Here is a 25,966-nt window from a genome sequence, read left to right on the forward strand (position 1 = left end):
AGCATCTTTGGCTGCTGCAGAGAAGGCTACCCTCTCCTTACCACGAAAGGGGGAGATCTGAATGTGGAACTTTGTGATACAATCACACCCTCAGTCCTCACTTTGGCAAAGCTCCCATTGGCTTTAATAGGAACTGTGCTTAGATATCTAAGGACTGGGCTCTTTGTTTCCTTTACCAACTCCTGACTTTGTGCCACATTTCACCTCTGTCCATATACTAAGGTAATTAAGGTACAATGAGCCCACATCTGTTGTATAAACCCCCTTCCTCTCCTCCTGTAAATCCTCCTATCCTGGGAAGTATTCCAATTACAGTGACCAGGTAGCACCCTGTATTGTACAAGTTCCATTGTATTCTCTCTCCTAATAGAATCCTAAGAGCCTAAGCTCTTCAAGGAAGGGACCTGTTGTTTGTTCAGCAGAGTTGACCATTTATACAGTTCCTCATACACTTATGTTGCTATCTAGAGCATCCTCCTGTTAATTTTAGATAGGCCTGACATATATTTATATATATATATTTATATTTGCACTTTTACAGCCTTTTAAATCCTCAAAGCATCTTACATATATTAACTAATTAATCTGAACAACACCTCTTTGACATAGGTAGTTATTATCCAAATCTTACAAATGGGAAAACTGAGAGATGTTAAGGGATTTGCCTAAATCCACAAAATAAGTCTGTGTCAGATCCATGATTCAAACTGACGTGTTCCTGGCTTTTCATTCCAGGCTCAGATGTCTGCCTATGTCACCATTTTCTTTCTCCACTGATGGGTGGTTTGTAATACTCATTTCAATAATTCCATAAGTCTGCCTTAGCAGTTGCCTTCCTTTCAATATTAACTATTTTTGGGTTGTTTCCCCACCTCCATATATCCGATACACCTTCCTAGAAAACATGAAATTCTTCATAAGTTGCATATGGAATCTGCAGTTTCAATTAAAAAAATGTATGATAGGAATTCAGAGGGGATATTTATAATACCAATAGTACCATTAGGATAGAATCCAAGGGGATTCTCCTGTTCCAATGGAAAAACTGCAGGACTAGATGACCTCCTAAGGTCTCCTTCAACCCTAATCTTTTATGATTCTAAGAAGAGGGCAGCATTATCTCCTGTAAATGTAAATAAACTTGTTTGTCTTGGTGATTGGCTGAACAAGAAGGAGGACTGAGTGGACTAGTAGGCTCTAATGTTTTACATTGTTTTGTTTTTGTACACTTTTTGATTTCAATTACAACACAGAATACAATATATATGAAAATGTAGAAAAAATCCAAAATATTTAATACATTTCAATTGGTATTCTGTTTTTTAACAGTGTGATTAAAACTGTGATTAATCGCAATTAATTTTTTGAGTTAATCGCATGAGTTAACTGCACTTAATTGACAGCCCTACAGAAAATATGTAAATCAAAAAAGTGATGAAGTAATAGTAAGCTGACAAGACCTGGCCTGATCCGCTAAAACTTTGACAACAATTGGCAAGGAGGAATAGTCCAATTAATGGGGTGCCTCTGGGCAGCTTTAGCTTACATGACGGGCACTTCTAACACAAGATCTTAGTGCACTTGGCAGCATTACCAGGGTAATAGTCATATAAGGATGAACAGTTTCTCCAGTGTACTAGTCATCTGCAGGCTCCTCTTCATCATTCAGCATGGATGTCTTTCTGTTTCACCTTTTATTTTCTGTCAAAAGTATATTTATTGTGGCAATGTACAATATAATCTGCTTCTTTGCTTCTGTCTGAGCTCCCTTCTCACAGTACTTCAGGGTATTAATGGAGTACAGGATTCTGTGTTACACATGTGCCTTCTTAAAGATCCCCATTTAAGACTGCAGTGCCCTTGGGCTACTGGTGGTGTTTAATAACTTTCTACACTAGTAGTTCTGTCTTCATCATTACACTAGCTCTTTTTTACCTTGGTATATAAAGATCTTAAGTGTTTCCCTTGACCAGTGGCCCAAGGATTATGCAGTGGCACAAGCAAGAGAAAATATAAAAGCTACACCTTTTAAACTATTAGAGTGGAAGCACCAGAAACAGCCACATGAGTAAATTGTACTAAAAGGCACTTCTTCTCTCCCGCATCAATATAATATGAACCAATTAGCTATACAAAGGAACCTACAAAGGTTAGAAACATAGAATATAAATAAATGAGATTCATCTTGGAGAAATAGATATCAGAGGCTGATTTAAGTGATAGGATACATATCACAGTTAGTAGTTCTTCAATTTCGTATCTGAGTTCTTTTGGAACTTTTGAGTGAATACCATCTGGTACCAGTGACTTATTGCTGTTTAATTCATCAGTTTGTTCCAAAACCACCTCTATTGACATCTCAGTCTGGGACAGTTCCTCAGATATGTTACCTAAAAATAATGGCTCAGATGAGGGAATCTCTCTCACATCCTCTGCAATGAAGACTGATGCAAAGCATTAATTTAGCTTCTCCACAACTGCCTGGTCTTCTCTGAGATAAAGCTCAAGATGGGGTATGAGTTGGTGACTGCCACAGACTACCAAATCATACTAGGGAACAGGAAGACTGGCTCCTTAAGCACCTATCTATAATGTTGGGGCAGGGAGAAGCTGTGTGAACTTCAATTTGAGTAACATATGCTTGAGGTCTCATGCTATCATTCCCTCAACCCAGGGAAATTCTATATTCGATCTCATTGTGACAGTTAAAGAAGAATTGATTGCAGAACTAAAAAGTAATTATCACATTTATAATATGCAAACAGAATAAAGTTCAAAACAGTACTAGATATACTTGGAGCTATAAAAGCGCCAATTTCAGAAAGCTGAAAATAATTATGAGCCAAATCATCTGTAAGGAAGAATTTAATCAGAAAAATGTGAATGATAATTGGGAATTGTTTAAGAATACATTAATAGATGCCCAAAAAGTCACAATCTCAAAATCAAGGAAGAAGGCCGTACTGGTTAAAAGAACTAATCTGGTTTAGCGGGGAAGTGAAGACCGCTATAACAAATTAAAATAAATACACACATACACATATAAGAAAGGGGAAGTGGATAGTAATGAATGTAAATCAGAAGCTAAGAACTGTAGAAAATGGATCAGAGTAGCAAAGAGACACAAGGAGAAATCTATGGCCAGCAGAGTTAAGGACAAGAAAAAGTTTTCCATGTTTACATAGTATAGGTGCAGTTTAGGAACCAGTTTTTGAAAGTTTGGCCCCAGCCTTCCAAAGGCACACAATCTCCCAGTATTGCTGCCTGGGCAATCCCACCTTTCCTTTTCCCTTTACACAGTCCAGCCTTGTAGGAGCTGATAGTTGAGCTGACAGTGTGGTATATGCTTGTGAATTTTGTGTTTGTGTGAATGAGAGACAGAACACCGGGGAGACCAGGAAAACAATTGCTTAGTAGAGTTGGCCTTTAATTGCACGCTGAATAAACTGCATTGTAAACTTGGAAGAATAATAAAAGGGGAAAAGTCGAGCTGGGGAATTGCTTACTAGAGATGGTCCTTAATGAAGGTATACTGTACAGATGTACCCCTTTTATAGGCTCCAATGCTATCATAATAGAAAGAAAACCTCTTTATGCAATTTCCAACCAAAGTTTCGAAACTGTTCCCTGTCTAGAATTCCTAAACAAAAGGAAAATCCTACCAAGACCTGGGGGAAAAGCACATTCTCTATCCTTGATATACTTTACCCTATCTTTACATGTTGACCTTGTTTATGTTTTCAGAAACTGGATATAGAGTTGTCGAGTTGGTCAATAAACTAATCCAGCCATCAATAAAACACACCTTCTTGTTTATTAATACATGATTAAAAATGTATATGATAAAAAGATATTGACTGCAGCAGAGTTTGGGTGACAAGAACAATTATGGTTTCCAAGCCTAATCACTACATGAGCTGTTTAACCCAATGAAAGTCAATAGTCTGTTTATGAACAACCATGTTTTTTATTTTAAGTACAGTATTTGAATTTTATTAGGATTCTCATTCTTACTTCATTTACTATTGTAACTTGTACAAATCTCCAGAATGAAACAGTCAACTGATAAAGCAGAAATGTAACAAAAGTTTTATGCTTATTGTATGACAAAGCTGTATATATGTGCAAACGGTATTTGCTTTCATTATAGATCTCTATCTGCAATTAAACGAAGGTGATAATTCAGTATTTTCCATTTTTCAGTATATTATTAGTTACACAGTTGATAAGCAGGTTTTCAGATCCTCCTAATTTACTTATAATCCATTTTAATAATATTATTTTAGGCTTAATTTTACAGCACTCAGGTGTAGGGCTTAATTTTTATCTTATTTAAAACTGTGTAAATCAGTGGAGTTACACCAGTGTAAAACTAATGTGAGATTAAAATCAGACCCTGTTTTTTTCTGATCAAGTGAATTTCAGCTTTTTTACTCTTTACCACATAGTCTCATTGTACTTTCTCTTCCAGTAATATTCCATAGAAACCAAACCATTCTGTAATAATTTGAAAATCTGAAATGAAAAGGCGGCTAGAGGAGGGATTTTTAAACACAACTCAAAGAAGCAAATCTCTACATTTTATTCTGCATTTACAAACAAAACTGAGTCAAAATATAGCTTGTTTGTTTAAATCTGACCCAGGTCAGTAGTGGCCAAAAGTAGTAAAAATCTGAAGTGTGTTCTTTAGCCTTCGTGAAACAAGGAAACTCTAAGAGACCATGGTGATGGGCTTCAGAGAAATTAGATCCATCTACTTCCTTGTGGCCAGGTGCCCATATCACAAAAGATCCCATCATGCTTTGTGGCAGAGGGACCAAGCAAGGGATTAGGTAAGGAACCTGAACTATCCCTTTAAACTTGCAAGGTTGAAGGTTCAGTTGTAGGGTTGTGTGGGAGACTTGCACTTCTGCTGCCTGGTTGGTTCCTGTTCTGTAGCTAGAAACAAGACTTCCAGACTGCTCAAGAAAGATGTAGAATTAAATTCGTTTTTTAAAAAAACATCACCACAAACTACTAACTTGTTTGACAGGGCAAAACGGGGATGTGTGCATGGGGGGATGTATAACCAGATCCAAAAAAAAGAATCCTGTCCTCATCCCTGAAGTGGCTACATTTTATTTTACACTACATTACAAAATAAAATATATACAAACTTTTTTAAAAAAGTATTTGCTACTTTCTAGAGGCTTGATTCAACTCCCACTAGAGATTGGAAGGATGGTCCACTAGATAAGGCACTGTACTTGGACTGAGGAGACTTGAGATCAGTTCTTGGCTTACCCACAGTTGTACTGTGTAACCATGAGCGAGTCACTTAATCTACTCTGTGCCTTAATTCACCATATGTAAAGTAGGGATAGTGCTTCTTTTCCTCACAGAGGTGGTGTTAGGATTGTGAGGCCTTTAGGAAGCATATAAAAACATAGAAATACCTGGATAGCTAAGAATAACATCAATAGGAGTCTTTCCGTTGACTTCCACAGGGATTGGATTGGATCCAAGCCACATGGAATAGCTTCTCCAGTGAATGCATAATCATGTTGTCATCTCCACTTCTGTCTTAATTTAGGGGCTTGGATTCTGAAAACACGTATCAGGCATGGTGCTTACTACCATTAGTAGTCCTGTGGAAGTAAATATTTGCAGAATCAGGCTTTTAAACTGTAAGATCTTCCTGGCAAAAATCTTTTTTTATCACTACTCTAAAATGCCATGAACATCAAGCAATAATAATGACTAGCACTTACATAGATACACCTTCCACCTATTTATGGCATCTTCTTAATTCACTTGTTGGGTAATTTGGTAAACACCTCAGTATCAAAACCATTTGTTTAAAAAACTCTCATCCTTTACTGTGCTCAAATTTGTTTATTTTAGGCAATGGGCTAATTTGATCACTGGCAATAGTTGCCATTTAATGAGGAAGAATGAAATTATGAATGAACTGAAAGAGGAAAGCAATCAAGGTACTCACGTGTTCCTAAATTTTATTCTGAAATTGTTATTGACATTATAAGCACTATTTTGCTACACACTCTGGTATCATCTGAGAGCTGATCCAACAAAACTGAAATCAATCAGCCTTTCCATTGACTTAAATTAGAATTCAGGTCTTAAGTCAATGAGGATGGGGGTGGGGAGGGCGGGGAGAAGGGAATTATTACACATCTTCCTACTGCAGAGTCCTTACACCATCCATTGAAGCATCTGATTCTGGCTCCTGTCAGAGACAGGATACTGGACTACATGGCCATTGGCCTGATCCAGTATCGCAATTCCTATGTTCCTAATCAAAGATATAAGAATTGACTCTGTCAGCCAGGAGGAAGGCAGGGAAACAAATAGGATGACCTGACAGAAAGGAAACTGCACACCAGTCTTTGCTGTAGTCACTGTTTGGATGTCCATGCTTCTGTTTGGAGCTCAGAGAGTATTTATCCAACCTATTTTCTGTACAAACATTGAATTGCTCCCATTAAGGATCATCCCTCTTTGACTGTGTGATACAGTAAGAATACATCATTGGCTCGGAAACACACATTTGGGAAGGAACAGTCCATATTAGATCAAAGGAGTCTGAAAATCTCAACACGGAAAAGTAGAAATAGTATGAAGAGACTAATTTTTCCTCCCACTTATACCAGTATAAAACCATTGCAGCTCTGATTTGATACCAGTATGAGAATGGATTCCAAACCAGCAAAAATGGAAGAAACAAAATATGCAACCAAAAACACTGAAAGAAAAATAATTCCCTGAAATAAAAGGAAAAAAAATTCAGTGCACCTTAACACTAACAGTATTCTATTACCACAAAGGAACATTACCAAACAGAAGTTAAAACTATATATATTTATCAGAAGTTAAATGGAATAAAATGTGTTCAAAGCATAAAGAAATTGAAATCCTGGGACAGTGATCACTTATTTAAAAATATTATTATTTGAGTTGAGACCTTGCACTTGTGTGCTTATCTTCAAACTCACTTTGATGAGGACATTACTCACAAGACACTTTGTTCCAGTCTGTGACCTGATTCACTCACATGTTTAAAAATATTAGTACATTTAAGGAAGTCGGTACATTTGAGTCTAATTAATTATGTACATTGTAGATCTATAGTCTTTCCACTCAATGAACCAGAGTTTAAATTCATTTTAGGTTTCAATGTTTTGTTGGGACTCTCTGCCTCTGCTTTAAATCTAGCCTCTAGCATTTGATCGGGTTACTTTACAACTCATGATATTCAGGAACTCCAAATGTAAAGCTCAGAGAAATTCTGAAAAACTGACATCCCAGAAGTATTGATATTGAAGAAAATATGGAACAGTTCTAAAAAATTACCCTTCAGGCACAGATAATAGTGATTAAACCCATTGAAATAAGACAGTCTGGGAATTTTTATGGCGATTTTGGAAGGTAATATATATTTTAATTAATCTTGGCCTCATTAATTGTCAAACTACTTCATCATCAGGTTCTACATACATTCCTACTGATCCTTTATCTTCATCATCGCAATCTCATTCCATCCAAACAGAAGAAAGACCACGCTGAACATCTCTGTCCTGGCCCATCCGTCCTATATATTCTAGGGTACCAATTTGTGTGTCTTCTTCAATGTGTGTGCTGTCTGCTGTTGTGTTGGTCTCAGTTCTACAGTTTATATCACACAGAACTTTCAATAACAGTTGTGTTTATCTGGTATATTTCCTTGGAAGGTCTCAGAGAACTATACCACTAATAATTACAGCTGTGAAGCAGATACGTTTGGTTGTTCCCATTTCTTTGAAAATGTGTGAACTGAGATGCAGATTCAGTAAAAGGCAGATTTTCAAAGGCACAAACGGCAGTTAAGCACCTAGCGCCCACTGACTGTCAGGTTAGGTTTCTAACTGCCATTTGTGCCTTTGAAAATATTCCCTAAATGAACTGGCCAAGGCCACAGAGCTAGCGATTGGTAGAATTTGGAATTGTCTAATCATCCTTAATCTAACTTTGCCTTTCAATTTCTACAAAAAGACGCTGTTTGAATCAAAGATGGTATCCAGCAGGGAAATAATTCCAGAAAGGTGAATGTGACAGAGATGAATTAATAATTGCTAGTAAAGAGTGAGCTCCTCATGTTCAAGAAAGCTCTGATAATAATCTTATTTCTTATATTCTTCTATTTTCTCTCTTCCCCGGGTGTGTGTTGGAAGGGTCCAAAGCAAGAGCAGGTTTCTTTCTTGCAGCAATAAAGCCAAGGGCCTTCACACATGTGGTCATTAATGATCCCACTGTAACAACTATAAACCCTGCACTCAAGTGATTTACTGTAGGCCCTGCTATTGCTCTGGATCCCTCCCAGGTACACCTAGCTAAAGTACAGATTATTTCTGTAGTTTGTATATCATCTAGCACGGGGGTGGGCAAACTTTTTGGCCCGGGGGGCCACATCTGGGTATGGAAATTGTATGGCTCACAAAATTGGATGTTGGGGTGCGGGAGGGGGTGAGGGCTCCAGCTGGGGGTGTGGGCCAGAAATAAGGAGTTCAGGGTGTGGGAGGGGCTCCGGACTGGGACCGAGGGGGTTGGAGGACAGGAGGGGGATCAGGGCTGGGGCAGGGGGTTGGGACTCTGGAGGGGATCAGGTAGGGTGACCAGACAGCAAGTGTGAAAAATCAGGACAGGGGGTTGCGGGTAATAGGAGTCTATATAAGAAAAAGACCCAAAAATCAGGACTGTCCCTATAAAATCGGGACATCTGGTCACACTTGGGTCAGGGGTGCAGGCTCTGGACGGCTCTCACCTCAAGCAGCTCCCAGAAGCAGCAGCATGTCCCCCCCGTCCGGCTTCTACGCGCAGGCGTGGCCAAGCGGCTCTGCGGACTGCGCTGTCCGCAGACACTGCCCCGCAGCTCCCATTGGCCACGGTTCCTGGCTGATGGGAGCTGCAAGGGTGGCGCTTGCGGTGGGGGCAGTGTGCAGAGCCCCCTGGTTGCCCTTACGCATAGGAGCCGGAGTGGGGACATGCCGCTGCTTCCGGGAGCCACAACATTTGCGGAGCAGGGCAAGCCCCCGACCCTGCTTCTCGGCGAGAGCTCAAGGGACAGATTAAAACATCTGAAGGGCCAGATGTGGCCCCTGGGCTGTACTTTGCACACTCCTGATCCAACACCTTTCCCCCAAAACAGTTGTCCTGTGTCAAAATTCTCCTGTGTCAACAATATGTATGTATGACATGTATATCCATTATGTAGGGACACTTATCAGTCTTTGAAATACAGCCACCTCTGTTGTGGGATGAGATGGGCTGATCACCACAAGCAAAACTAATACTTTGTTTACATGAATATAAGACCTTGACTTGGTCAGGCACACCTAGAAATCAGCATTTTGTTCCTTTTACAAATGGTTGTGGTTAGAGGAATGCAGGGAATACAAATACAGGATTTCTGTTGTAAGTGTTTTTTGTCATTTGGACTTTTGTACTATACCTTAAAGTGAATGATTTTAAAATCCACACTGGTGTATTTTGCTAATTCTAAATACTTATTTAACAGAGACTGGAATGGCTTAGGTGTATCTTTTCTATTGTTTGTAATGAATGAATTTTCTTTTACTGGCTGGGAACCAAATATAAGAATGACAACTAAGGCTATAGGCCCATTGCTATTCAACATAATGATTCATATTTTTGGGAACCGATCTTGCTCTAACTGAAGCCAATGGCAAAACTTCTGTTGACTTCAGTGGGTGCAACATCAGACCCATGGTTCATAACAGTACTCATATTCATAGAAGTGTAGTGGTGCATTATGATCTCCCAGTGGTGAAAGGCAGCTATAACATCAGTGAAATCAGAAGTTCTAAAATCTAAACTCATCTACATGAGATTAGAATCAGGCCTTCAGTCTAATTCTCATAAAGTCAGTGAATTGTTTTTTGTTTTCCACAATTTCTTCTTTTAGACAGTTCTTGGAATAATGGATCACGTTCATAATAGGGCCTGTAAGACATGAGAAGCCCATCTCATGCCCCTGAGAGATGTAGTTAAGCCGACCGAAGCCCCAGTGTAGGCCTAACTACCTCCTCTTGTGGAGGTGAATTACCTAAACTGCGAGGAGAATACCTCCCACTGGAGTAGGTCATGCCTACTCCGAAGTGCTGCCACAGCGTTTCAAGTGTAGACAAGCCTTCAGAGAGGTTTTAGTACAGCAATGGCAGAACCCCGGCCATCCCTTTAGTGTCTACGCTACAGTGCCTCTGTAGCATTTCTAGTGTAGGCATACCCTAAGACAGGGAAGCGCTCTGCTGTCTATGGTGTACCTGATCAGGAGACAAACAGAGAAATACTGCTTCCAGTCTAGCACCTTTCATGAGCACTAAACTAAAGGCCAAATTTGAGTGAATTTTCATGCAGCTAGCAAAAGGCTCATGCCTGGCACAAATTCTACCAAATTTCAAGTCTCTTTTCCAATGCATTTTAAAGAAAAATGCTCACTTTTTAATAGGGGCAAAACAGTGCCTCATTCTCAGAAATGGTTGGACCATTTTGGCTGAAATTTTGCAACATATTCAGCCTGAGGCAGACAGCCAGCATGGAAAAATTCAGTCTAAACTGTTAACTTCTGGCAAAAGTTATAAGTCACTGAAGTCAAGGTCTGACTTGGGCATGGAAGTGTCAGGGAATCTTAATAATAAGTGATGTTATCATCTCTGCCTCTCCTGCCCATATAGAACCTCTCTTCTGAGGGTCTCAGATAGTTTTTTCAAGCACTGGTTAGTAAAGCCACACACAGAAGCGCCATGGTGGGCAGGTGTTATTAGTCCCTTTTACAAACAGGGATACAAACAGAAAGGGAGTTAGTGTGAGAACTGGGGACAGAACCCACTACGCCTAATTCTAAATCCCCCGTGGTGTACCTCCTGGAGCAGGTTTTCTCCCGGTAGACTGTAACCTCCGTCTTTACTCCTGGATACCTGGCTCCCTCTGGCCTGCCAATTTATTGTGCTGCTCTGCCCCACAAGGGCATATATATTAGACAGAACGTCCCTTTTTTTATTTCCTCACTCTGCTCTTTAGAATGTTGTGATTTAAACTATTGTTGGGGGGGGGGAAAGGGGGAGTCTGAATAATAAACTCATTCAGGACAGCTGCCTGCAGTTCAGTGTTGTGGCTTCTATGGGTATGTCTGTACAGTATGGAAAAAAGAATTTGCAGCCTGAACTGAAGTGGCCTAATACACAGCCATTAAGGAGAGGCCTGAGATGAACAACTCTGGGATCCTGTGGAGACAGAATGTGTTGCCTGTGTGTCTAGTAAGGACTTCATCCTTGTTTCAAAACCCCTTGCCCGGTGCACTTCATGTGAACGCATACATTGCAGGGGCCAGGCCTTGAAGCTGCATAAAAGTTCATGCCATTGTCTGACTTCCTTAGAAAAGTCAGAAGAATAGTTAAGAGCTAACAGTAACTGATGAGATAGTGGGGACCAGCTGGGAATGCATTGTAAAAATAGTCCCAGCAACAACAAATTCCTTAGCTTAAAATTGCAACCATCTTCAACAACCCAGAGTTTTCCCAACCAAACTGCTGACTCCTTTTTTCTTATCAAAACACCACAGCACCCATGTTAACAACCCGGAGACAATCAAATGCAGGACCAGCTGGAGCTAGCCAGCTCTTGTCTCTCCCTTGGTATCAGGTGTGTGGTGCACTTCTGTGGCAGATGAACCTATGCTCTCAAGGCAGGGTGCTCCCCTAAAACTTTCAAAAGCACTATTAGAGCGGTGCCAGAGATTTCCGACCCAAAAGACAGAGCTTTTCCGGATTGCCTCAAACCCGGCTCCGAGGTGGGTCTCCTGTAGTCCTTTGTTGAATCAAACCTCTTCTTCCATCATGTAAAGACTTAAATCCACAGATGTAAGAAGCACTTGGAATTTGCCTGTGTGCATCTCTCTCTCCTCTTGCCTTTGGATTTATTTGGGTCCGGCAAGCTCTCCTGCAAAACACATTTTTAAAAGCTCCCTTTTAAATAAAAATAAACGCGGGGACGGAAATCCAGCCAATGTTCGTGATCGCAGCGAATTTAAAGCAGCTTTCGTCCCAGGTCGTATCTGTTCAGAGGTGATTCTGATGAGTGTTTCTGTAGGATCAGTCTATTCTATTAAATAGAAACTTGTGTTGCTATGAGGGGGAAATGTTGGGGTTTTTTTTTAACTAAGAACTTTAATTATTGCCTTCAGGGGAAGTTACTATTTAACTCCAGAGTTATACACTCCTGAGTCTCTGGCTGCATGTAGCTACTTCAAATGAGGGCTGGAATGAACGACCAACAAAAACCATTAGCGAGATAAAAGTAAGTAAGCGAAACGGGGTTAAGATTTCAGACCCCTGGCCCCTATTTTTGCCTTGCATAGATAACTCTCTCTCTCTCTAAGACACACACACACACAAGGTTTTATCTGTCTTGAACCTTTCTAAAACGCTGGTGGCTCAATTACTACACGAGTATTTCTCAGCTGTAGCCCGATCCGTCCATCCACCCTTCTTTCCTTCCTGATGCTGCTTCTACCTATTGCACATCGCTGAATGTCTCCAGTTCCTCCAGCCCCCTGGATACAATCGCCTGGAGGTAGCGATGGCTCCTCCAAGGTGTCCGGCAGCCACAGGGACCCTTTCCAGGTTCTCGGAGTCCTTAAAGTAAAAATCTTTCATGATTTGGCTGTAATTTTTAAAATCCCTCTTCAGGTTAAGGATCTCTCTGATTTCTCGTCTAAATGGCTGTACAAAAGCACGACTGCAAAACTCTGCTTCATTAACATGGCCAGTGTGTGTGAAATAACTGTATATTTCCAACATGTGCACAGACAAAGACTCCCCCATTTTGGTAATTATCCTCACCAATCTGGTAATTTATGCAGGATGTTTATATTTATATAACATGCACATTTTTGAAGGAGTCTGCTTCTTCATCAGGTCAATGTGTTAATTAAAAGTTGGTCCAGATTGGTCACTTTGCAGTCCCAGATGTGCTTAACAGCATGCAATTAACACACAAGGAAAATCTTTTTGAAGATACCGGAATGTAAAAACTGAGTAGAAAGCCTTTCGCTTCTTAACATGAAATAGCAATGGTAGCCCCCCCAAAAGTCATTAGAGATATAATTAAATATGGAGTATTTTTGAAGCGCGCCCTGCACAATCATCCAAAAATATTAAATAGTAATTTGATTTTTTTCCCCTCTATCACTACAGGTGCTAGCTCTGTTTTCCCTTCATTTCCCACACCATGTATATTAAACAGAGAGAGAACATTGCTCTATTGTTGATGATGACCTGAGACTTGGCTGAAATATTTTGCTCCACGGTGTAAGATTGCAAAGTGGGTCTCTCTCTAAAGTGGCTAGTTTGGCTTTTATAATTACCTCGTGGTCCAAACTTCTCTGCGATCCTTTTTTTTTTTTCCTTCAAAGAAGAGAAAAAGAAGAGTTTGTCCCGGGTATTAACATTTCTGTGTTCAGGTGTGTTCAAGCCAGGCTCCCAGTAACTGCACGGGCAAACTAGCCTAAGTAAAGACTGCAGGATCGGGCCCTATATTTCTATACTCACCCTGGTCTACAAGTCCATTCACAGCACCTCGACTGCCTGCCTGTTCTCGCATTCAGCTTCGCCTAACGGTATCAATTTGCAGGCCTCAGTGCAGCCTCCCCTGACATCCCCCCGCCCACGTCCCCCCGGTATGATGCCTTGTCTCCCGTAGTCTCGGACCCTCGCTTCGCGAGGGTGTATTCCCCACGTATGCACCAGGGAGCTGGCATTTCACACCCTGGGAAATGCTGGATCGGATTGGCGTGGCCAACAAAACCACTTCTTAAAACTCTTCATTTATTCAAGTCGACGGAGACCTTTTTCAACCTATTCCTTCCCCCCCGGAATATTTCTCCCCGGCGCAGTCCAACCGCCTCCTCGTTTGCTTCTGTTGCATGAAACTGTTGCGGCAGTCGCGACCTCTGAACAATAATCCCCACGCAACCCGTGCCCCGAGGACACGGTGGTGGGCGCGGGTAGGCACACACCATGGCAAAAATACTTTGCCCCGGCCCCAGCTACAGACAGACGCCCGGAGGCAGGCTGCCGGTCCTTGCAAGCTGACTAGAATTGTAGCTATCAGACTGAAGCCGCAGAAGGGGGCTATGATTTAAACCCAGACCCGTCCTCGCTGTTACCAAGAGTATATATTTTTTTCTCTTTTGTAGGATACAGAAGGTGAATGAAATCCTTTTGCTAATAGTTTATGAGCCATGAGATTGGAAATGTATATGGATAGACCAGAGCGCCAGACTAAAAATCACTTGAGAGAGCCTGGTAGAAGAAACCCTTTAATATCCCCAGCACAGAGCAAAGGGAAACAGGGGGTTGCTAATGCCGGGGGTTGTATGTCTCTCTCTTCCTCTTCCTATATCCCTACTAGCGGATTACAGCCGTCTTATTCAGGGAATAGCAATGTCCATACACCACTCATGCCATGTATATGTCTACACAATATATATACTACTCTATAAAGAAAGTCATATATATATATATATATATATATATATATATATATATAATGCCATGTATATGTCTACACACACATACACACAATGTGTATGTATATATATATACACACTCTATAAAGAAAGTCATATATATGACTTTCTACATATATGACTAAAGAAAGATTCTATAAAGTCATATGTGTATATGACTTTCTTTAGAGAGTGTGTGTATATATATACATACACATAGTGTGTATGTGTGTAGACATATACATGGCATGATTGGTGTATGGGCATTGCTATTCCCTGAATAAGACCGCTGATTATATATACACAAGCTGTGAAGAATGTTTATATATAAGCATTCTTTATAGCTTGTATGTACACGGGGCACACATTATATATGCAGTCACGATGTATTTTATATGTGCGAGTGTGTACGTAGGAGTGTATAGAGTCTATATTACATGTAGTGCGTAGTCATAGTTTGTGTGTATACACGCACTTTTTAGTGGCATATAAAGTGTAGTCTAGTGCGTGTTGGACAATTTGTTGTTCCAAAGTGATCTTTCTTTGGTCCCCCCCCGTGGTGGAATTTGAGGGCTTGTGCGGAGCCCAGCGGCACCAGGGTAGAGGCTGCAGGAAACACAGAGTGCAATATGCTTTACCACCCTCCAGCCCTCCCCACCCAAGCCACTTTTTCCTCGTGTTTTGCAGCACATCACTTATGAACAGGCCAGCTCAATGGGGGACAGGCTGCCAGCCCCGCTTGCCACACCAGCTCGCACCTTCCTAGGAACGGGTCTGCGCCGCACGACGTCTGGGGGCATCACATGCAGCCCCGCTGCAACAACAAACTCCGCTCGGTGTATGCCAGGGAGGAAAGTCGCCGCTGCGCGAACTGGCCCCATGTGGCCTGAGATTCCCAGAGCCCCAGCACCCCTGCCTGGTAGGGGAGCAAACCTCTGCATAGCGCCCAGGGCTAGGCTCCTGAGCAGCATCTCCACGGGTGACCCCGCCTGCAATTCCGTGTCCCCGCAGGCAGGGAGCTGTCCTTAGCGGGGGAGACCCAAAAGTGCCAACGTTGCTAAGTATAGTCACCAAAATAGTTGAGGGAGGGGGGATGGAGCCCCGCCCGACTTGCTTGTAGGGGCATAGCCCCGCAGCGGGAGTTGCTCTGAAGTAGAGGATGGAGCTGGAGAAGAGCGGCTCTGCCCCCGGGCTTCTGGCCGACTCTGCGGAACTCCGTGTTGCAAGCCAGGGGTCAACCTCGCACAACCGCCCCATAATCGCTCCCCCCTTCCCCACCCCGGACCTTCACAAAGCTGGGCAGAGGGATGAAAGGAGACCGGACGAGGCAGAGACACCCCCGCCCTCCGCCCCGCCGGACTGGGCAGCGGGGGGTAGAATGGGCCCCTAACGTTGCTGCTGTTTGCTGGGTGACCTGACCCCTCTGCTCCCGAGTTTGTTTCTTCTTGAGTCTTTTTAAATTAGGGGTTTGGGTTTATGCAGGAGATTTTTTAAAAGACTAAATATATCGCAGAGCTCACGGCTGGGTGAAGAGTAGTAATCCCCGCTCACTCCCGCCGGGGGCTGCGAACGTCCCTCGGACAGTGCCCGGCCAGTGGAGTACCCAGCTGGCCGGCCGCAGGAGAGATGGCGATCGCCTGACACAGCCCAGGCTCAGTCCACGGTCCTGTAGACAGAGCCCAAGCTCAGAGAAAGGTGGTGGGGAAAGTTTGCCTAAATTAATACCTGTCTGATCCCCAAAGAAAGGGGAACAACCCCCCCTAAGGCCAGATCCTCTCCCGGGAAAGAGAGCAAGGGCTGCGCGTGTGTCCTGGGCATAATCCCCTCTGGGTTCCAGCCCCAGTTACACACTGGCGGTGTGTGGGAATGGGGCGCATTTAAGGGAAAAATTTGTACTAGCTACACCACAAACTGTTTCCCCGGGTCTGGGGAAAAGGGCATTGGATTGAGGGGCACTGTCCCCTCTCAGGTTTGCAACCTGAGAATTTTGCAGAGGGCTTGACCAGTATGTGTTGGGCTTTGGTTGATTGTAGTATCCTCTAGCGCTTTCAGGGTGGTAGGGATCCCCCTCCCCCCCCCCCCCACCAAAAAAGCAAAAATCTTGGCACCAAAGCGGAAGAGACAAGCAACGCCAATGAGCCGCATACCCCTGTGCAGCCACAAAGCTTAAACAACAAGGAGGTTGTCTTTGCAAGGAAACCCGTCCCTGGACCTCACATCACCCCCCTAGCTCAGGCAGGAGGAGTCAAACTGAGGAATTGATCCCAGCTGGGGGGGAGAAATACAGAGTGGCTCTGGAATGATGCAGGCAAACCAAGTAAGCAGCAATTTTCAGAACAACCCTCCAAGATGCCCTCTTTGCGGGGGGGGGGGGGGGTGTCCCAGCCCCCTGCCCGTCGGGCTCAAAGCTGGTGCCAATAATTTAATAGGCTCCCGCATTCTAGGATTCCTGGGCGCATTAAAGCTCCAAAGCGAGGTGTTTCTCAGTGTTTTGTTTTGTGGGGGGATATATGTATGGGTGGCTGGTTAAAAGCCCCAGCCAAACACCCCCCTCCCTTCCGTCCATTCTCTCCCAAATAAAATCCCCCCACTAATAATTTCAGGCTGAATTCTCCAGTGTTCCCCTTTTTATTTTTCAGGTAAGTGAGGGTAAACTCACTAATCCTCCCCCCCTCCCCGGCAGCCTGATCCATCACCATCTCCTTCACTTCCACACGGACAGGTGTGTGCTTTCGTGACCCCTCCCTCCTAAACACCCATCAAACGCACCACAGAACCCACTGGGAGTGAAAGTCCGTGCTAATCCAGGTCAGTTTCTCCCCTTGGTTGGGAGGGGGGGCTAATATAAATGTCCTAGGGAAAAAAATAAAAGCAAACAAACAAACAAATCCCTCACACACAATCCCAATAAAGTCAAATTCCTTCCCACACACCCACAACTTTAGCCCTGGCTGCTGCCTGGGGGGTTTTTAATCTCACAAAGAGAAAGGGGGGCTCCATGCGCAAAATTACGCCTTCTCCTCTCATTTGTTAGCTGATTCCATCAAAAAGTTCGGTATTTATAGGCTACACACACGAACCTGGAGTAATACAAACCCTCCCGTGTTGTTCCCCTTGCAAAGTGACCGGTCCTGAAGCATCTGACCGGTTCTGTGTGTGGAAGAGAGCGCGAGAGCGAGAGAGAGACACACACACACAGAGAGCTACAAGCAAAACCGGGGAAGAAGATCTCAAGCTGAGAGATTTATTAATTGCTAAGAGCAGCTCTGCCATCCAGCCATGTGAGTACCTAACAATGATCACCTTTTGCACAGATGGTCAGTGATCAGACGCAGGCACTGTCTTCCCCTCCTCCCCTCCCTTTCTATATTTTATTATTATTATTTATTATTATTATTTTCGCCTGTCCTTTCCCTTTCTCCCTATTTTTGATAAAGTTTTAGTTTGCCTGGTTTATGCCTCACGAAGAGGAAGAAGTAAACGTGGGAGGTGGGGGGCGAAATGTGCTGGAGAAAAGGAAGGAAGGAAGCAGTGGTGGAGAGAGAAGGAGGGTTTATTAAGCGATCGCCTTGTCCCTTGAGTCCGATCCGACTGGGAATTAGTAACAGAAAAATAACATGGGTTATCGGGCCCCCCCCCCCCCGCGCCCCCCGCTTTCTTTTCCTGTCTAGTTTAGACCCCGAGACAATCACCCGGGTAGCGATACGGGGTATCCATCTGTATTCATCCAAACCCAGGGATCGGTGGGTGGAAGGAATATAAAGAAGACAGAGAAGGGGGCTTGGCGATTCCGCATATAGAAGCGACTAGCGGCCAGCTCCAAACGTGATGCCCAGACAGGTAGGAAATGCTGCAAACAGCAGTCAATGCTCTCTCTGGCTGGCTGTGAATACAGTTTGAAGGGGAGAGGGCGGACACAGATCACACAGTGTGCTCTGCTATCCTGGTCTCCATTATTCTTCCGCAGTAGGTGCCCGCCTTAGAAATCAAATTTCACGTGGAGGGAAACGGGATTTTAGTGGGGTGGCCATACGGTGGTTTAGAGTTTGTTCCCCGATCTATCCGGTGTCTTGCCTCCCCTCTTCCGATAGGTGAGTCACAAAGCTTTCAGGCAGTCACAAAGCTCAGGGTGACACAATAAGTCAAGTGAAATCAAGCCACACACCGCATGCAGGGCACGCCACGTGCGTTTCAGATAGCGCACGGATGACTCTTTGGAGCAAAATGCAACCTGTAATAGGAATGTGACTCTTGGAAAGGTTGGTATGTTGCTTTATGCAACACTGGGAGACCCTAAGGCTGGGAGACCCTCAGCTGGGGAATGCGGAGCGTGGGAGAGTGAATTCGCTTCCAGCTTTTCTAAACCAATGCTTGAGCTCCAATCATACACTCCCGGCTTAGTGCAGCATTAAATTAACAGTCAGGGTGATCCAGGGCGTTAGACTGTGTGCCCGGGCTGGAACCTCTCTCTTCGTTTAGCCACAAAGAAGAGAGCGAGAAGGAGTTACCCTGGAAAGCCAAAAGAGCACGGTGAGTGTCTGTATTTGTTCCCCCGCCTCACCCCGGCCCCATGATCCAAGTTCAGTGAAAACCAGCGTGTGTTTGTGTTGGCGCCCTTCGGAATCCCCCGATCACTTGCGGGTTCCAGCGCACTAGTGGTCATGCCTGGCCTTTAAACGCAGCTGCTTCAGACTCCAGCGCGCGCACAATAGCAGGGAGAACGTGCAGTGCCTTGGCTATAACTTTGCTGCATCATGTGGAAAAAGTGACTTGGATCCAATGCCATTTATAGGTGGCCGTGAAGTCTCCTTTTCCATACGCCGCCGTGGAGAAGCGGCATCGGCAAGCCGGCTGCCTTATTGCTTCAAGGTGGTGGACCGTCAGATCCCCACTCCCCACACTGCACCTACAAAGCCACAGCTCTTCTTGGCTGGGGCAGGTGTCAACAGCGGGAGGGGATCGTGGTTTACTGACCCCTCGTTCGGACACGTTGAATTGACAATCACAGGCATAGGGCACAAGAGTGCTAGATGCAAGGCTTTTCCCTTGCCTTTCAGGAATACACACAATACAGGGCACCTGCAGGGCTGAAAGTGGGCCAGGGCCACACGGTAGGTATCAGATCACACACAGCAGAAGAAAGAAATTCAGCTAAAAATACATTAGTTCATATCAAAGGGCGAGCGTGATTTTTTTTTTTTTAAACAAAGGTGCACATTAGAACAAGCTCGAAGCGTTTTGTGTCTGGTACTGTCTCCCACGCCCACTGGAAATAACGCACAGCCTGCTCTTTCTTTGCGTCTTTTAAACTCCCTTTTAATTAGAATTGCTAAAGTAGGACACCCCGGTGGAAGATGTTTTCAGTATCCACCTACATCGCTGCTACAAGCAGAATTAGTGCCTGTTAAGCAAACTGTTTGAAACGCAGCCCTCCTGCAAAACTTTTCCCCGCCCCACGTCCTATTGTGCCCCTTTCTCACCCGCACAAATTGCAGGGTATTTAGGGAAAGGTTACTCTATTTAAAACAACCCCCAAGCAACAATGAGGAGGCTGGATTCAAAAAGCCGGGGCTTGTTGCACACACATGAGAGAGGCTGAGGTTGGGAGTATCCCTTAGAACTCATTTAATTTTTTTTAAGAAATCCAAACGTAGGTGTGCCCCTCCCCACGTCTACTTTAATTTATTTGATTAGATCATACCGTCTGCTTCTGTTTATGTGCCTACACAGAACTAACACCTGGAGCTGTGCTGAGCTGTGGAGTCGGCACTAGTTAACTAAGGGCCATGACTGAAATGAAGTTTTAGCCCTTGCTTTCCAAAGGAGCAGTACACTCCCAAAGCGGGTTTACAACGGAACCTCATACACTTCTCCTAGTTCGCGCAGCTTAGTTTCTCTCTCCTTCCCCCCCCCCCCCCGCTCAGATGTTTCTGATGATGGCGAAGGCTGATCACATTTCTGCTGATGAAAGTGTCTGGCGAAACAATTCTTTTTGCTTCAATGTTATAAATGGCTTCAGAGAAAAACTGAAATTCCTTTTGATAATGAAACACCTTGAACGTGTTAAGCTTAGAACCACGGCTGGCCCATTACAGGCTAACATGCAGTTTACATTTTCTATACCAAGATCACTATTTATTTCCTATGCTAAATAAGTATTAGATTATATTCGCCTTCAAGGAAAGGTGTCCTTCTTAGAGCGCTAAAAGCATTTTTTTAAAACCTGGATCCCCCTTTAATTATTATCTGTGTGCAGATGAGTCTAAATTAACCCTTTCATATGAAAACGCCTGTCCGCAAAGAATTATAATTCCCTTTCCTTCTTCCAAAGATAATTACAGGGAGGCATTTATTTTATACAGTTCATCAGTAATTTAGCTGAACTATTATCGCCCACATTCAGTCTGTTCAAAACGGTTTACTCTTTCCCCTACCTTTTCTTTAAATAAATTAAAACGTGTTTGAAGTTGTGAAATTACTGCGAAAATAGTTTAGAATGTAGCTTTAGAATTAGCGTGTGATCGCAATTACTGTTCTGTCCTAACATGATCCGAATCATCTGAGCATAATTTACAGTCTAACCTTTGCTGGCACAAATGTGTAGCAAGCAAATAAAACCCACCCTCCACAACAAATGCATAACAAACAGGCAGGAAAACCCCAACATCTTCTGCATAGCAACAGGTAACAAACCTGCAGAATTAAAGGGCTAAATACAGGTCTTTAGCTGGCTAAAAACCGCTGGTATGTTTAAAACAAACAACAAGCGCACGTTCCACCATCGGATAGCAACAGAAAAATATAGCTAATGCCCAGCGAAATTCAAGCAGGGTTAAGCTACCAGTGAGATGAATAGGAAATCTGCCAGGAAACCAAAAAGATCGGCGAATAGCTACACAGTCTTGTTTGCAACTCACACCGCACCGCTAGCTTGTCAGTCGGCAGAAAGAAGAGGGGTAGATTTTAAGCCCAGACACGTGTTGATAGCGAGCAGTCAAACAACACCGCCTTCCTGATTCCCCACCAGGCTAAGGACCCGTCAGGACTGAGCCCCGCTGTGTTCATCCTGCCCGCATCTGGTATCTTATTAAAGCGTCTGGAGCGAACCCCTGGCGTGTCCGGTACAATCCCAGCTCCAGAGCCTGGCTCGGCCGTGCTTTCCACGGGGCAGTCACACGGCAAAGGGGCACTTCAGCGGGAGCGGGTGTCGGTAGCTGGTTACTTAAACGCTGGGAACAGATAGGGGTGGGGCGGGCGCCCAGTGCCCCTGACAAAAGTAGCGGGTCTCCATCACCGTGAAAACAGACGCCCCGGCTTCGGGTGCGGGGCGTGCAGAGGTGAGGAAGATCGGCCACGCTCCTGGCTCAGCCGCGAGAACTTCCCGAGAGCCGCCCGCTGTAGGGACAGCTCCTTGCTACCAAGTCCAAGCACAGCCGCGCCGGGACATAACTACCCAGGGGGAGTGTTGGGTCACTGCACCTGCGTCTCCAGTCCTTACCCAGGCAAAACCCTCGCTGAAGTCAAGGGGAGGTTTGCCGGAGTAAAGCTTGTGAGCTCTGGCTGCTAGGAAAGGGCCAGCGATGTTCCCACAGGTCCTCCCTCGCCACCCCGGGCTGGGTTTACGGGTTCACACACTTTTGGGGGGCGCTGGGGAATGGAGCTAAGCGAGCAGAGTCCCCTTGCCTGACTCGCTGAAACTTCTTCCAAAAGTCTGTCCCGGCTATTAAAAGCTGTGTCACTCTCGCCAAGGAACCGGTGCGCCGCACTGGGAACTGGCCTACAACTGCGGTGAATACTAATCCAGAAAGGGAAACTGAGGTTCAGTTTGAGAGAGACCTTAGAGATCCTCTTGGCCCCAGGAGCCCCCATGATATATTTTATGCATTTTTCTCTCTCCTTGAAATCAGTTATTATTGCTGCTACAGAGAGAGAGAGAGCGCGCAACCCACAATACTATCTGCAACAGACAGAGTGTGTTTTTCAATAATGAGCAGGGAAGGCAAGTTACACAGTTGCAGAACTTTTTGAACAGCATTTGCGTTTTCAGACTTCGGCTGTTTGAGCTGCTCAGAGTCAGAATCTGTTTGGCCTAATCCCTTTCTTCTGGGCGTCCTCTTGGTTGTGACGCACAGCCCTATATTATGCATCCGATGAAGTGAGCTGTAGCTCATGAAAGCTTATGCTCAAATAAATTGGTTAGTCTCTAAGGTGCCACAAGTACTCCTTTTCTTTTTGCAAATACAGACTAACAGGGCTGCTACTCTGAAACCAGCCCTATATTAAATGGCCCTGTAGTTTAAACACTTTTAGGAGATACTGAAAATTCTCCTTGAGAAACAGAGCAGCTACAAACGAAGCCATGGCATTGTTAATGAGGGATGATGTAGTCCTAAATAACACTGACAATATTAATGTGACTTCTTTGGCATATGGAAACCTTTTCAAACAGCAATACTATAGCCATACTTTATCTTAAAAAATCCTAACTCATTGTAACGATACTTTGCAACTGTATCCATGGCTCTCAAAGCACTTTGCAAGCATTAATTAATCAGCCATCACAATACCTATGTGAAATAGGTAAGTACTATTACATTTATTTGAGTATTGTGAAAACTGAGGCACAGAATGATTATGTGGGACATTGGGCAGGGCACAATGAGTCATTGGCAGATGTGAGCACAAAACTTCTGAGTTCTGAACCCCAGTTCGGTGCTCTAATATATTATCCTTCCTTCCTTGTAACCAATAATAAAAGACAAGGACATTGTATTTTGAGATTCTGTTGAAACACTAGTTTAATTCTCATTTTTTATATTACCAGAACCCCTAAATGGATTTATATAAATGTATTACAGTTACTTATTTTGTGTGTGTATCTCTAAGACATGCACAAACACATAAATATTGCAATATAGTATTTTCACAGTATTGACATATTATACAAATAATGCAAAAGTAACTTTATCACAGTGAGCCAAATTCCATAAAGCCTGCATGGAATTTAATTGCACTAATCTTCCCAAGATGAGGAAAGATTGAAATACACAGTATGTGACATTCACCTGTTTTACAGTAGGCTCTCCTTTTTTTATATACATGTGTTAATACAAGTTACACTAATGTCTACTGCATATGATAAACTTTGTGGCCAACATTTTCACAGTGGCCTTTAGTTATGGGTGCCCAATTTAAAATCCCTTGGGCTTTTTTTTCAGTGTTGAGCACTCAACTCCAAATGTAGTCAATGGAAGCAGTAATGCTCAGCACCTCTGAAAATCAGCCTCAAAATGTCTCAGACTGGAAACTCAAAATCTGAGATTGTACTTGAAAATGTTGGCCTGTGTTATTTAGGAGCCTTGACTCTGAATTTACTCTGAAGTTACAAGATCAGGTCCTAGAAGAGGTGCAGAAAAAGATGCAGGTATCCGATTAGGTAACTTGATTATGCTTCACTGCTTCTAGCTCCGTATCTCTCTGCATTTGTCATTTTTATTAGCTTCTTGTTTAAATCCAACCAAGGATCAAATAATCAGTATGATATTAGTATTAGTATTTCAAAGATATTAATGTGCCATGATATCTGGGTAAAATACATTCAATACAATTTATAATGGGAAGTCTCCGTTATACAAATACAGTAATCAATAATGGCTAACACAAGCTGAAAATATAAGTTTTGAAAGATGAAATATCATCACAGAAGTTACTGAAGGTACCTCTCTCATTCTGCTGAAAACTGTCTGAAATAGAACCAGACTTCCAAGGAAAACAGTATACAGCTAGTTGAAACAAAGGGATTAATCAAAACAAACCAGTACCTTGCTGATCTCACAAGATGCTGTATTTAATTAATGAAAGCTGCTTCTGTGTTTCAGAAGTGAAGATGGTTGGGAGACCAGTACTATTGTGATGTTGGCCCAACAGAGTGTTTCCACAGCTTGGGACAAATTTCTGATGCAAATAGATTCAACTCCACTGAAGACAATGGAGTTGCACCTATTTACACGTTGGTTAATTTGGCTCTTTTTGTCTAATACCTTTTCATGAATCATACATATTACTTCCCGATGGCTGAGAAAGTCATAAAAACTCTGCTCTGCCTCTTGGAACCTTTGACATTCTCAAATACAGACATAACAATGGATTGCATCAGGCAATGCCTAAATCTACCATTGATTTTTCTCTTTTTTTTTTTTTTAAAGAAAGTCAGATGTTCATGGCCAATTGATCCCTTGAGTGAAACCTTTTATCTCCACAGTTATTACTTTCATCTACCAATAGATACTCAAAACAAAACCAAGAACCTCCCCACACCTGGGATTAAGTCTGATTTCATTTGCAGTGGTTTCTTATCTGTGTAACACCACTGAGTTCAACTGATTTACTCCTGATTTACATACGTGCAACTGAAAGTAATATTAGGCCATAAGAAGACCACATAAACCAGTAACAATGAGGAAATTTAAAAATTGAGGCTGACACTGTAACTTTCTTTTGTAATGTGCCAACAGAAACACAGACACAAATAAGCACGCTGATCCAAACATTTATACAATTCCTAATTGGGGGAACACAAAGTTAATGATAAAGGTAAACTGTGAGTCATAATATAATTAGCAAATGTGCTAACTTCAGAAAAGTGTTTAGGGGAAGGTAAAGGGCCTTTCCCCACCTTCCCTATAGAGAAATCAGACCTTAGCCACAGAAGGAAAAGAGAACATATAACAATGTGAGCTATTTTGAGGATGTAGGGTTAACAGCTTTCATATGGTATTTCTTTTCTTTCATCACTTTATTTTGGATTCTTAACATTATTAAAACATTTTTTCTATTGAATTTCCTTGTTTTATTGTATTGGAATTTACTCAAAAAACAAAGAGGGCTTCTTCAAAATAATATAAATCTCTCTCAGACATACAAGCATTACAAGGGCCATATCATGTCATCACCACATGTGTAGATTTTCCACTAATGTCAATAGCTAGTGGTGTATGTTGGCCATGACTCAAGAGTATGATAGTCCCTAGATTATTTCTGCAAATACATACAGTCTGTTATATAATTTATTGGCTCTCCTATGTGCACTTTTACCTGAGGGATTATACACACTTTTCTTCAAAACTGTTCTGTGTCTACTTATTTAGGCAATTTTTTAAAAAATGATGCTACATTCAATAGACAGCAACAGCTAAACTGATCTCCTGAATAAATACAGAGCTAGATAATTTTTAAAAAATGATATGTCATGTACCAGGTGGTCTGGGACAGGTTTCACGGTGTACTGTTTTAAAATGTACTTCGGATGTAGCTTGTGCATAGTAACCACATTCAGAAAAATGATTTTCAATAATGGCAAATATCTAATCTGTTTTGAAATTTGTTGTCCTCTTTTGTTCAAAATGG

The 25,966-nt window shown here is 43.0% G+C and overlaps 1 protein-coding gene and 1 long non-coding RNA gene across 10 annotated transcripts in view; one reads left to right on the top strand and one right to left on the bottom strand.

Moving 5' to 3' along the window:
• LOC125633636 (uncharacterized) overlaps positions 1–25,966 on the bottom strand; it is a 45,121-nt gene that overhangs the window by 4,418 nt on the left and 14,737 nt on the right. The window contains exons 3-4 of one of the 2 annotated variants that reach the window (XR_012667758.1): positions 5,436–5,627; positions 3,796–4,958 (exon numbers count right to left, since the gene is read on the bottom strand). This is a non-coding gene — a long non-coding RNA (uncharacterized LOC125633636). Of the gene's footprint in view, positions 1–3,795; positions 4,959–5,435; positions 5,628–25,966 lie in introns of those variants that run through there. The other variant, XR_007355676.2, reaches the window with a different exon arrangement.
• The window catches only part of ESRRG (estrogen related receptor gamma), a 480,311-nt gene continuing 466,580 nt past the window's right edge, over positions 12,236–25,966 (top strand). For 3 of the 8 annotated variants that reach the window (XM_075127072.1, XM_048843185.2, XM_048843183.2), the window contains exons 1-3: positions 15,338–15,479; positions 17,200–17,368; positions 17,683–17,841. Coding sequence is in view for 1 of the 8 variants with exons in the window: in XM_048843183.2 (XP_048699140.1) it covers positions 17,840–17,841 (2 nt within the window). In the remaining 7 variants the exon portion in view is untranslated. Of the gene's footprint in view, positions 12,349–15,337; positions 15,480–17,199; positions 17,369–17,682; positions 17,842–18,231; positions 18,401–25,966 lie in introns of those variants that run through there. The other 5 variants (XM_048843184.2, XM_048843176.2, XM_048843178.2 and 2 more) reach the window with 5 other exon arrangements.

Source organism: Caretta caretta, chromosome 3, assembly GCF_965140235.1.
Source record: "Caretta caretta isolate rCarCar2 chromosome 3, rCarCar1.hap1, whole genome shotgun sequence".
In the NCBI taxonomy this organism is placed as follows: domain Eukaryota; kingdom Metazoa; phylum Chordata; order Testudines; family Cheloniidae; genus Caretta; species Caretta caretta.